The following is a 12,719-nucleotide window of genomic DNA, read 5'->3' as shown; positions in this document are numbered from 1 at the left end:
ACCAACCTTAGCCAGCCCCCACCTGCCTGCCTTCTTATTTCCAACCAGCCCAGAATTCCAGAAGGTGGCCCTGACTGCTAGCTGCCAGCTTCCTCCTCCTTAGTTTCAGTGCTGCCCTTGTAGAAATCATCAGGGAGGACGGGGGCAAAACCACAACTGACATTGGCTCTCTGGCTCCACCTACTGTTGGACTCCCTGCCTTCCACCCTACCAGCCCCAACAAGCACCAGCCATCACTGCCTTTTTAGTTTACTCCCTCTGGTGGGCTCCTCTCTTGCCAGCAGGTTTACCCATTAGGAGTGGGTCAATGCCTGGCAGCCGCCATTTCAATTTCCCACAATGCCCCTGACGGCTCTGATGACCTTGTGGGAAATGGAAATCATGAGTGCCAGTCAGTCAGTCAGTCAGTCAGTCAGTCAGTCAGTCAGTGTGTGCGTGAAATTAAAGGGGGCTCAGGGCAGCTGGTGACACTCAGCCCAGCCAGGAACCCCAGTAACTGCCCCCCAAAAGCTGTGTGGTGAAGCTGGGACTGCATAAAGGTTCTAGAAATCTGCAGACCCATTAATTGCCAGTAAATGTTAGAAACCTACATTGCCTCTTATCGAGGAATGGCTAAGGAAATACTGTGTGAAGCTTAGGGATGGCAGTCAACCCCCCGAGAAGGCGGAGAAAGCATGGCCTCTGTTTATTGGTCCACCCAATAAACTTGGCCATTTGGCATTTCGTTTTTAAGTTTGCTTGCCTTTTGTGTGGTAACTCTGCCGAGCAGCGCTACAGTTCCCAATGTTCCCTGAGAAGAGGGCTTGATGTTTTAACTATTCTGGGAGCTGTAGTTCTCTGAGGGGAATACAGGTCTCCTAATTACTCTTTGGCACCTTCAACAAACGACATGGCCTAGAATTCTCTGTGGGAAACCATGACTTAGGACAGTGCACGCCATGGGGCCTCAGCTGCCCTACAGCTGGGGGGAGGCAGCAGGCGGACAGTGCGGGGCCTGTGGGCTCCTGAGATGTGTGGCTCGGGCATGCTGCGGTGAGTGCCACCTGCCATTTTGCCATCCCCTTCAGGGTGACACCCGGGGCAGACCGCACCCCCCACACCCCTTCCTATGCCCCTGTGTGGCCCATGATGCTCTCTTCATGCAGCAGAATGAGGTGGCAGGATTCTGAGGCAGGAGTTTGCATTGCATCATTTCAGGCAGCAGCAGGTGGGTACCACTTAAGAATATTCCCTGAAATAAAAACTTGAGATGGCAAGCTGAAAACAAAAACACAGGCTGTCCCATCAGGGAGAAAACGTCTAACCCAGCTGCTCCTTGTTGCACTGGTTTTTTACGTCCTTAGCATTAAAAAAAATGTGTCTCCCCCCCAAAAATACAACAACACCTGATGTGGTACAGGCCATTTTGGATAACTCTGGTCTCTGCCACTGATATGTTGGTGTGTACTGAGGTAAGGGCAAGTAGGAGCCTGGTCCAAACAGGGTCTGCTCCCTTCACATCAGCACATGTGGAGATGGCTGAAACACTTGAATAACACCACACCACTGAACATGCACACCACTGAAACACTTGAATAATGTCTCATTTGTGGGCAGCAGAGGCTGTGACTGCGGCAGGTCTGTGAATTATTTTGATGGCATGCAAAGGTTGTGTGAACCTCCCCTCTGCAGTATGTAGCGTGCAGGAGGTAGTGATGCCCATCAACTAGGATTACTTTAAGAGAGGATTAGAAGAACTTGGGGATGTTTACAAGGCTTTCATTAGCTACTAGGCCATTGGAACCAAAGTTGGTTTGCATGTTCATGACAGTATTCTGCAGGTCAGGTATGAAACTCGGCTCAGACACATAGATCTGCTTTTGTTCTTTGGCCCGCAGCAATTGTGGGAATGGGATAGACTCTTTAAAATATCTATATCTATATCTATATCTATATCTATATCTATCTATCTATCTGTATCCCAAATCCTAGAGGGTAGCTGGGAAACGACCCCCAGTTTTAAGTGATGTTACCTGATCACCTGGGATGTTTCTTGCCAGATCCTGCCCCTTGAAGAACTCATGCCTGTTGTCTTCTTTGCAGACTGTGGACGTAGAAAGTTGTCTGTGGACCGCATTGTGGGAGGCCAGGACGCCAGCTTGGGCAAATGGCCGTGGCAAGTCAGCCTGCGCTACGATGGGACGCACCTTTGCGGTGGCTCCATCATCTCAAATGAGTGGGTTATCACGGCTGCACACTGCTTCCCAGAGTAAGTCCCTGCCATATCTGTGTTTGCTATTGTGATGGCTCCCAGCTTGGTAACATTGCTACTCTCAGGGCTTGCCCTGGTGTTTTAGGTTGTTTACTAGGATGTGTGAACACATCTGAAGGTAGCCCTGCTCAGGGAAGTTTCTAATGGTTGATGTCTTACTGTGTTTTTAATATTTTGCTGGGAGCTGCCCAGAGTGCTTGGGGCAACCCAGTCAGATTGGTGGTATATTACTAATACTAATATTAATATTAATCACAACAGCAACATGAAAAATTGAACTGAATGGCCTCAGTTGGCTTCATTTTTAATTTGTTCCAAAACAGACGTGATTAGAAATGAACAAATCATGGAACTGAAGAGTAGGAAGGGACTCCAAGAGTCATCTAGTCCAACCCCCTGCAATGCAGGAATCTCAACTAGATCATACATGACAGATAGCCATCCAACATCTGCTTAAAAACCTCCAATGACCAAGAGGCCACCACCTACAGAGGGAGTCCGTTCCATGGCTGAACAGCTCTTATTGTCAGAAAGTTTAGGTGGAATCTCCTTTCTTGTAACTTGAATCCATTGGTTCGGGTCCTAGCCTCCAGAGCAGGACAAAACAAGTTTGCTGCATCTACCATATGGCAGCACTTGAGATGTTTGAAGATGGCTTTCATATCACTTCTCAGTTTCCTCTTTACCAGGCTAAACATACCCAATTCCTTCAACCTTTCCTCATAAGGCTTGGTTTCCAGACCCTTGATCATCTTGGTTGCCCTCCTCTGCACCTGTTCCAGCTTGCCATTATCCTTAAATTGTGGTGCCCAGAACTGGATACAGTCTTCCAGGTGTGGTCTGAGCAAGGTGGAAGAGAGTGGGACTATTATTTCTCCTGACTGGGATACCATTCCCTTGATTGGGATACCAGAATAGCATTGGCTTTTTTTTTTTGGCTGCTGCTGCTGCACCACACTGTTGACTCACGTTAAGCATGTGATCTACTAAGACCCCTAGATCCTTTTCACATGTACTACTGTCAATCCAGGTGTACAAATGTGTTTGTTCTGTTGGAGGTTTTCCCACCGGCATCTGGTTGGCCTCTGTGAGAACAGGATGCTGGACTAGATGGGCCACTGGCCTGATCCAGCAACCTCTTCTCATGTACAGCCACCCACAGGCCACCATCAACCCTGGCAATGTTGTATAGCTGTCCTCCTCCAATCTCTTTCTGTGTCTTAGGCTGATAGCTCCGTTGGTAGAGCATGAGACTCTTAACCTCAGGGCTATGGGTTTGAGGCCCCACGTTGGGCAAAAGATTCCAGCACCGCAGGGGATTGGTTTCATGGCCCTTGCGTTCCTTTCCAACTCTATGATTACCAGTAATTTCAATTTTGATTTCAACAAGTCTCCCCCATCTCTCTGCAGGAGGAATCGAGCAGTGAGCAGGTGGCGGGTGTTTGTGGGGGCCGTTTCCCAGCTCTCCACTAAGGGGCTGCAGGTGGGTGTGACAAGCGTCGTGTACCACGGTGGGTACCAGCCCTTCCTGGATCCCAACAGCGAGGAGAACAGCAATGACATAGCCCTGATGCACTTGGCAACGCCCCTTTCCTTTAACGGTGAGAACGTGGTGCCAGGAAGGTGGTGGTGGGGAAAGAGTTATTAAGAGCCCGTGGGGCAGGGGTGGGGAATCTGTGAGCCCTGGTTTTTGGACTCCTCCTCCCCCCTGGGCCTCCCCAAAATCCACCTAGGGAGGTGGGGAGAGGGGAGTTGGGCAGGAAGAAATGTTGTGCTGATGGAGCGATCATAAATAGCACAGTGTTGAGATTCATCCGTACGATTCCCAAGCCATGCTGATGATGAGGTTGCTAGCATGATTATATTGTCACCTGCGTTGCAACCTTATGATGAAGGGTGAGCGAGAAATCGGAGGGAGGAAGGAAGAAATGTACGCTTGCCTGCCCTATGGGGCTGCGATGTGCCGCAATGCAGAACTTGCTTTTCAAAGTAAGGTGAATGTTGCGCCCATGCTTCAACTTGGGACAACCACAGCAGAAAAAAGTTAACTCTGCATCCAGAGCCAGTGTTGGGCTTCAACACCTAATGGGTGCTGGGCTTGGGCACCTGCACACTGGCAGTGCCAAGCAACCAGCTGAGTTTTTTGGCTTTCAGGAGAGTGGATGGGTGACAGTATGAGCAGCCACAGCTGTCCGAAGAGGCAACAGCCCCCCATCACCTGCTCTCTCTTCTGCAGTATGTCTGTTTGTGGGAGACTGATTGTGCCTTCCCCAAACTCCCTTTCCGCTTCTGGGGAAAAAAATTGGAGCCAGCCCGGTGCATATATTTATGTTTCTGAGTGTGAGCACGCGCGAGAGAAAAGGAAAATTCATGGAGGCGAGCTACCCAGAAGCTAGGAGGCAGGATGAAAAGATTCATTTGCCTTTTCTCCCCACAGAATATATCCAGCCCATCTGCCTGCCAGCTTTGGGCCAGCCTTTGGTGGATGGCAAGATCTGTATCGTCACCGGCTGGGGCAACACCCAGTACTATGGTAAGTACCTCTTGCCACTACTAAAATGGCAGCAGCTCTTGCAAGCTGCGTTGTGTATCCTTCAGGCTCCTTATGCAACTACAGAAACGGCCATGGGCTGCATCATTCACCTCATAACCTCAGTATTCTGTCGGTTCATTTTTTTTTAAAGCCGCGAGGCTTCAAGGCAGGTTTAATTGATGTGGGCCATTCCTTAAAAAAAACAAACAACAACCCATAAGCCAAAGGGAGATCTGATGTAAGGGCCAATAAAAGCAGAATACAAAGCAAGTAGATGTGGGCTTGCTTGCTCCCCCCCCCCCCGTGTCTTTTAGGTTGCGGAATTTAGCCTGCCATGATACAGAATCCCTGTAATTCTGACTATTTCCCCCGCTTATATGCAGACTACACACAGCTCTGGTTACAGGCGGGTGAGGTGAAAATGTTGATTAGTTCAGATATCAAGGTTCATTGTTATTCCACAAAATGTATACCTCTTTAAAAGTTACTGTAAATCTCATGACCTAGTTTTGCAGATGTGAGGGAGTACAGCAGGTGTTAATTGAGCTGTAAATGTAGTATATAAGGAGCGTTGTGTACTACTCTCTGTACCCTGGTGGGTGGGTCACCGGTTGGGTCATGGTTTGTGGGATTTTGTAATCTTAGTATAACTTCTATTATTATAATTTCTTTTTTCTATAATTAAAAACCAAGCAAAGGACCTGTTTTTGCATCCTCTTAATTATTTTAAATATGTGTAGTTTCCTCAGCATATCTTCTGCGCAGCAGTTGCTCCGCTGAATTTTCATAACAGAAAAGTGGTATTCCAGTTGCAGCCCCTTGCATCACTCTGAGCTGCCCATTTTGGCAGCTGTTGCTGCTTCTACTGGGAGTTATTTCCATAGTGTTAACAATGCACTGTTGTTCCAGTACAGTGGTACCTTGGTTCTTGAACTTAATCCGTTCCCGGGAGTCGTTTGACTCCCGGAACCATTTGAAAACCAAGGCGCAGCTTCCGATTGGCTGCAGGAGCTTCCTGCACTCAAGTGGAAGCTGCGTTAAATGTTCAGCTTCTGAAAAACGTTCGCAAACCGGAACACTTACTTCTGGGTTTGCAGTGTTCAGGAGCTGATTTGTTTGGGAGCCAAGCCGTTCGAGAACCAAGGTATGACTGTATTGTGAAGAAGAGAGACAATCTTCTCTCTGCCTATGTTCCCCACATCGACCCCTTTGCATATTGCAACTTCTTTGTGGAAGCGAGCATCGCTCTGCGATGGAGCACGCTTTCCATGTGCAGAAGGCCCTGGGCTCTCCAAGGATCAAGGGAGCAGGCAACAGGAAAGATCTCTGCCAGAGGCACCAGAGACCTGCTGCCAGCCAGAGCTGACTGCACTGGGTCAATGGCCAAATAAGTCTGACCTGTTTACTAAGCCTGCTTTCCTATGGCACTCTGTTCTTCCACTTTGTAGGGCAACAGTCTGACGTGCTGCAAGAAGCCAGCGTGCCCATCATCAGCACCAGTGTCTGCAACAGCCCTGACTACTATGGCAGCCAGATCAGGCCCAGGATGTTCTGCGCTGGCTTTGCTGCTGGGGGAACAGATGCCTGCCAGGTAGGCTGTGATTTGCAGTGGCCAAGGGCCAGGGCTTGGGAGGTAAGGGAAGATAAGTTATTTAGGTGCAGTGGACTGTGGTTAGAAAGAGAGAGCAAGGTGTGTGTGTGTGTGTGTGTGTGTGAGAGAGAACATTTGGTCGCCCAGATTTGGTTGCTCTGCATCATTCATCACCCTTGACCATAAGCCATTCTGGCTGGAGCTGACGGGAATCCTGGGGGGTTGGGGTGGCACAGATTCCTTCATCTTTAGTGTTTAGTAGATTATTTGCTGAACAACAAAGCAGAGCAGGATGCATGGTGAATTTGTTCAGGCACAAAGTGACCCAGGCAAAAAAATAAAATAAAAAAATCATGGGGCTCGGGCCAACAACTCACATTTCTTCCTCACAAGGCTTAATCCCTTAAATCATTTTGGATGCTTTTTCTAATGTGTGTGTGTGTGTTTTTTATGCGCAAGAGGTAAAGGACAACCAGCGTTGGTTCTGCCAGTTGGCTTCTCTGCCCGCTAGAATGGAGGGCAAAGGGCTTTCAAGCCCCTTCTTCTCCCTTTGAAGAGCCACGAGGCTCAGTCAGAATTTCTCCCCTCGTATGCTCTAGCTGTTGAACTTTGGCCTGCACGAGACAACATGTTTACCATGGGAATGTTTTAAGTGCGTTTAAAAAACCAAAAACCATAATAGCGGCCATGAGGGTTTCATATTAGGATCATGCGGTTGTGACAGCGCATTAAAATTAGAGATAAGGTTTAAAAAATGTAGCACATGTACAAGTTGATCAGACCTGTACACATACGTAGTAGGAGATTATTATGATAGTCTAAATAACTTTATTAGGGACGTGGGTGGCGCTGTGGGTTAAACCGCAGAGCCTAGGGCTTGCCAATCAGAAGGTCGGCGGTTTGAATCCTCGCGACGGGGTGAGTTCCTGTTGCTCAGTCCCTGCTCCTGCCAACCTAGCAGTTTGAAAGCACAAAGTGCAAGTAGATAAATAGGTAGTACTCTGGTGGGAAGGTAAACTCAGTTTCCACGCGCTGCTCTGGTTTGCCAGAAGGGGCTTAGTCATGCTGGCCACATGACCCCGAAGCTGTACGCCAGCTCCCTCAGCTAGTAAAGCGAGATGAGCGCCGAAACTCCAGAGTCGTCCACTAACGGTCAGGGGTCCCTTTACCTTTAAATAACTTTATTGGTTACAAATGCCTGATTGGAGCTGGAATGTAGCATATAACATCCCTGGGGAACATGAATGATGGGGGAAAGGGGATTACCCTTTCCCTGTGCCATTTCCCTGCTGAAAATTGTCCCTCCAGAACTTAATTCTTGCCCTCAAAGGCACCATTGCAGTAATGTTCCAACCCATAGGTGTGGGCTTTGATTGGCCTGTATTTCTGCTTCACACCCCTGGCCTTACCTGGTCCACATTCCTAGTTAGAGTGCCATACTATAATTATAATTATAATTATAATCAGATTAAGATCAATAAATTATTTATATCCCAACCATCTGTCTGGGTTCCCCCAGCCACTCTGGGTGGCTCCCAACAGAATAATAATAATAATAATAAGATAAAACATCAAACATTAAAAACTTCCCTAAACAGAAGTCTTCTAAAAGTCAGATAGTTGTTTATTTCCTTGACATCTGATGGGATGGTGTTCCACAGGGCAGGCACCACTACTGAGAAGGCCCTCTGCCTGGTTCCCTATAAGCTCACTTCTCGCAGTGAGGGAACCGCCAGAAGGCCCTCGGAGCTGAACCTCAGTGTCTGGGCAGAACAATGGAGGTGGAGACGCTCTTTCAGGTATACTGGGCCAAGGCCATTTTGGACTTTAAAGATCAACACCAACACTTTGAATTGGCTCAGAAACATACTGGGAGCCAATGTAGGTCTTTCAGGACCGGTGTTACATGGTCTTGGCAGCCACTCCCAGTCACCAGTCTAGCTGCTACATTCTGGATTAGTTGGAGTTTCTGGGTCACCTTCAAAGGGAGCCCCACGTAGAGTGCGTTGCAGTAGTCCAAGCAGGAGATAACCAGAGCCTGATGGAATGAACAAGGGTTGTAACTCCTGCATTCTTCTGCATGGCAGGGCGACAGTGGCGGCCCCTTTGTGTGTGAGGATGGCATCTCTCGGACTTCCCGCTGGAGGCTCTGTGGAATTGTGAGCTGGGGTACTGGCTGCGCCCTGGCCCATAAACCCGGGGTCTACACAAAGGTCAACGATTTTCAAGGGTGGATCTATCGTGCCATGAAGGTAAAGGGCACCCGGGGCAGTTAGTTGGGTGAACCAGTTGCAAGAAAAGCAACAGGGAGAGGCTTGTGGCACCCTAAAAATTAACACAGCGGTTGGCAGCCTTTTGGGGCTGGTGCTTGTGCAATGGGAATGGAGGCAATCGGCTGACAGGCAGTGACTCCAAACCTCCTTTCTGCAGGAATCAGTTGCACTAGGGAGTGGGAAGTCAGGTCAAGCAGCCAGTTCAGCAAGATTGAAGGTGATGACTTTTGCTATGCCCTGCCTTAGGCAGGTGTCAGCTGTGATACTGAGTTTCTGATAGGTATCTCAGGAGCTTAGCTGATCCCAGAAGGCTGATCTCAATCAGCTGACTGCCTCCCTTGCCAATGCACAATTGGGGATGCGCTTTAAGGCTCCTGGTTGTGCCCAGGAAGCCCTGTCTACCTGCCAAACAAACATCATCATCCTTATCATGTATTTATATTTACCTATTTGACTGGGTTGCCCCAAGCACTCTGGGAAGCTTCCAACAAATTATGAAACCATGGTAAAACATCAAACATTTAAAACTTCCCTATACAGGGCTGCCTTCAGATGTTTTCTAAAAGTCAGATAATTGTTGATTTCCTTGACATCTGATGGGAAGGCTTTCCATAGGGTGGGCGCCACTACCGAGAAGGCCCTCTGCCTGGTTCCCTGTAATTTCACTTATTGCAATGAGGGAACTGCCAGAAGGCCCTCGGAGGTGGACACCAGTGTCTGGGCTGAAGGATGGGGGTGGAGATGCTCCTTCAGGTATATAGGGCTGAAGCTGTTTAGGCAGTGCTTTTTTCTTTAAAAAATAAATAATGTTTTGGGGTACTCTCATTTTGAGGAGAGCGCAAAATATAGTCTGAAGCTCAACATCAAAAAAACTAAGATCATGGCCACTGGTCCCATCACCTCCTGGCAAATAGAAGGGGAAGAAAATGGAGGCAGTGAGAGATTTCACTTTCTTGGGTTCCATGATCACTGCAGATGGTGACAGCAGTCACGAAATTAGAAGACGCCTGCTTCTTGGGAGAAAAGCAATAACAAACCTAGACAGCATCTTAAAAAGCAAAGACATCACCTTGCCGACAAAGGTCCGTATAGTTAAAGCTATGGTTTTCCCAGTAGTAATGTACGGAAGTGAGAGCTGGACCATCAAGAAGGCTGATCGCCGAAGAATTGATGCTTTTGAATTATGGTGCTGGAGGAGACTCTTGAGAGTCCCATGGACTGCAAGAAGATCAAACCTATCCATTCTCAAAGAAATCAGCCCTGAGTGCTCACTAGAAGGACAGATCCTGAAGTTGAGGCTCCAGTACTTTGGCCACCTCATGAGAAGAGAAGACTCCCTGGAAAAGTCCCTGATGTTAGGAAAGATTGAGGGCACAAGGAGAAGGGGACGACACAGGATGAGATGGTTGGACAGTGTTCTCGAAGCTACTAACATGAGTTTGGCCAAACTGCGAGAGGCAGTGAAGGATAGGCGTGCCTGGCGTGCTCTGCTCCATGGGGTCACGAAGAGTCGGAAATGACTGAACAACAACAACCACAACAACGTTTTGACTCAAGAGAACTACCATTTTGTAGTTCAAATCAGGAAAAATAAATACAGTAAATGCTTCACACATTAAATACTCACTTCCGTCTGAGACTCAGGAAACACCAGGACAGGAAATGAACCTGCCATCGGGGGGGGGGTAGCAATGGAACTGACGATTCACCATGCTAGAGAAGAAACTATTTTTTAAAATAAAAAATTAGCTTCTTCTCCCATTAGATTCACAAAATGTTTAGGGGTATGCGTACCCCTGCGTACCCCTAGAATAAAAAGCACTGCATTTAGGGCTTTAAAGATTAGTACCAACACTTTGAACTGTGCTTGGAAACGTATTGGGATGCCACATACAATGTCAAGCATTGGGGAGGTTGGTGTGGTTTGAGGGGAAATGGCCTTGTGGGCCAAACAGAGACCCACACTGGGTCTGATTAGACCAGTCAGAGGTTCCAAACACCTGTGCTACAGCACCCACTGGTTAGCGGGTGTCCAGTGTAAAAGATCTCAAGTGAGCACATAACCAGTGCATTGCTGTGGAAGGGCAAGGGAACGCCTGTCCTGTACTCCCAGCAGATCTGTCTGTCTGAAGGCCCCAGAAAGATGCACAGCCTGTTTCTCCTTTTGTTTCCCCCCTTGCAGACTCACTCCCATGCCAGTGGAATGGTGATCCAGGACTGAAGCCCCGGAAGAGTGATACTGAGTCACCTCTGCCTCGCCAACCTCCCCCCCTTCCAGTGTGAGACTGCTGCTATAAACAAAAGGGGTGGGGGAATGACATTTTACAGGGAACAAACATTGTCACACCCGACTGTGTGCTCTGGCATAGCCTAGAGGAATACGGCAGGGGAACCCTTCTACACTGTGCAGTCACAGCTCCTCGCTGGCCCTTTAAACATCTCTCACCCTGCCAATATGATCCCTTTGCTTTGCCAGCCTATCAAAGGGGCGTTTCTGATTCTTTAATGGCCCATCTAGGAATGAGGGTTGGCCTTGCTTCCCAGGACACCTGCAACTGGCTAATCTGTGGTTGCTTTGGTGTGGCTCATTACTCAGATCACACGAACGTGAGACCCTATCACTTTAAAGTATTGAATTCTGGCAGGTCAAGAATTTCAAAAGCAAAGGCCCAATCCTTGAAGTTTTCCTGAGCTGTGAACAAGGGCAGAAGCTGCATTTAAAGGGAGCCCCCACAGCAACTTCTCACACTACCCCAGCATACACTCAGGATGGGTGAAGCCATCACGGTTTCTGACTTGAAACCGGGGCGTCCTGATTTCAAGTCTTTGTCTCCCCCTCCTAGTTCAGCCCCAGCAGTGGATCCTGCCTTCCTGCCCTTTGGAACATGGCGGCCGGCTATGAACTTGGTAGTGTGGCTTGATGATGTCATTTCCCAGGATGCTGCTGGAAGCTGGGACACACACACAGAGGCAGAGAGGCAGAGCATGGGCTTAAAAGGGCTGTGGTCCAGATTGGAGCCAGCAGTGGTAGGGAAGAGTCTTGAGCTGCTAGCAGGGTGGGGAAGAGGTTGGTGGGAAAAGAAATGGAGGGCTTGGTGCCCAGGGCTAGGGTCCTGCCCAGTAACTTGTGAGGTGGCAGCACTGCCTCTGAGCATGTACAGAATACACACATGCATATTTCAACCCCTCCTCCCACTCCCCTCCAGAAACACCTTGCATTCCTCAGCTGAAAATGCCCCGGTTTTCATCTGAGGAATGTTGAAGGGTATGCCCCAAGCCTTGTTCTAGGGACCTTGGTTCTCAGGTGATTTTGCACAGATTTCTTTTTGTCATTGGTCTCCAAATGGTAGGTTGCACCCTAAGATGAGATTGGTTGTGCAAGTGATACCACCATCATTTTCGTACATTTTTTAAAAAAATTGTTCAGGGGTTTTAAAGAGCAAATGTCGTAAGACAGACTTGGAGAGGGTATGTGTTGTGTTATACCATGAATAACAGAACTAACCACAGGGGGCTCAGATCTAGAGGGTGAAACAGTTGAACCGACAACAGGAAGTCTTGAGGAGGGGATACTCCCTTACTGCAGTTTGCTAAGGGCAGATTCGGAACACAATACAGTGGTACCTCGACTTACGAATTACTTGACATACGAATTTTTCGACTTACGAATGAAAAAAGTGCCCGCACGCCTACGAATTTTTCAACATCCGAAGGACATCCGTTGGCGGTTTTAGATGGGGTTTACTCGACTTACGAATTTTAGATGCGGTTTTCGAATTTTTCATTTCCAATGCATTCAATGGGGAAATCGCTTTTTTCGACTTACGAATTCTTCGACCTACGAATGTGCATTCGGAATAGATTAAATTCGTAAGTCGAGGACTTCCGGCGGCGACGCCATCGCCGGGTGGTCGAAGGCTGCTTCGGGTCTGAAGCGCCTTGTCCATCCCGGGGGTTAGGAGCCGCGCTACCGCAGCGCGCGGCTCCGGTTGGGGTGCGGGAAGAGCGTCCCGCACCCTGGGCTCCCCGGCTGCGCCCGCGGAGGCTCCGAACCCTTCCCCTGCCCCCCTG

General features: G+C 48.6%; 1 protein-coding gene across 2 annotated transcripts in view; it reads left to right on the top strand.

Moving 5' to 3' along the window:
• Window positions 1-10,951, top strand: part of HPN (hepsin) — a 29,952-nt gene extending 19,001 nt beyond the window's left edge. The window contains exons 8-13 of one of the 2 annotated variants that reach the window (XM_033158137.1): window positions 2,083-2,248; window positions 3,662-3,852; window positions 4,689-4,784; window positions 6,233-6,375; window positions 8,463-8,627; window positions 10,831-10,951. In XM_033158137.1, coding sequence (XP_033014028.1) covers window positions 2,083-2,248; window positions 3,662-3,852; window positions 4,689-4,784; window positions 6,233-6,375; window positions 8,463-8,627; window positions 10,831-10,869 — 800 coding nt within the window. In that variant the 3' untranslated portion in view covers window positions 10,870-10,951. The remainder of the gene's footprint in view (window positions 1-2,082; window positions 2,249-3,661; window positions 3,853-4,688; window positions 4,785-6,232; window positions 6,376-8,462; window positions 8,628-10,830) is intronic. The other variant, XM_033158138.1, reaches the window with a different exon arrangement.
• Window positions 10,952-12,719: the final 1,768 nt, after the last annotated feature.

This window comes from Lacerta agilis, chromosome 8, assembly GCF_009819535.1.
Source record: "Lacerta agilis isolate rLacAgi1 chromosome 8, rLacAgi1.pri, whole genome shotgun sequence".
NCBI classification, from domain to species: Eukaryota; Metazoa; Chordata; class Lepidosauria; order Squamata; family Lacertidae; genus Lacerta; species Lacerta agilis.
This window is presented reverse-complemented; position numbering and strand designations above follow the sequence as displayed.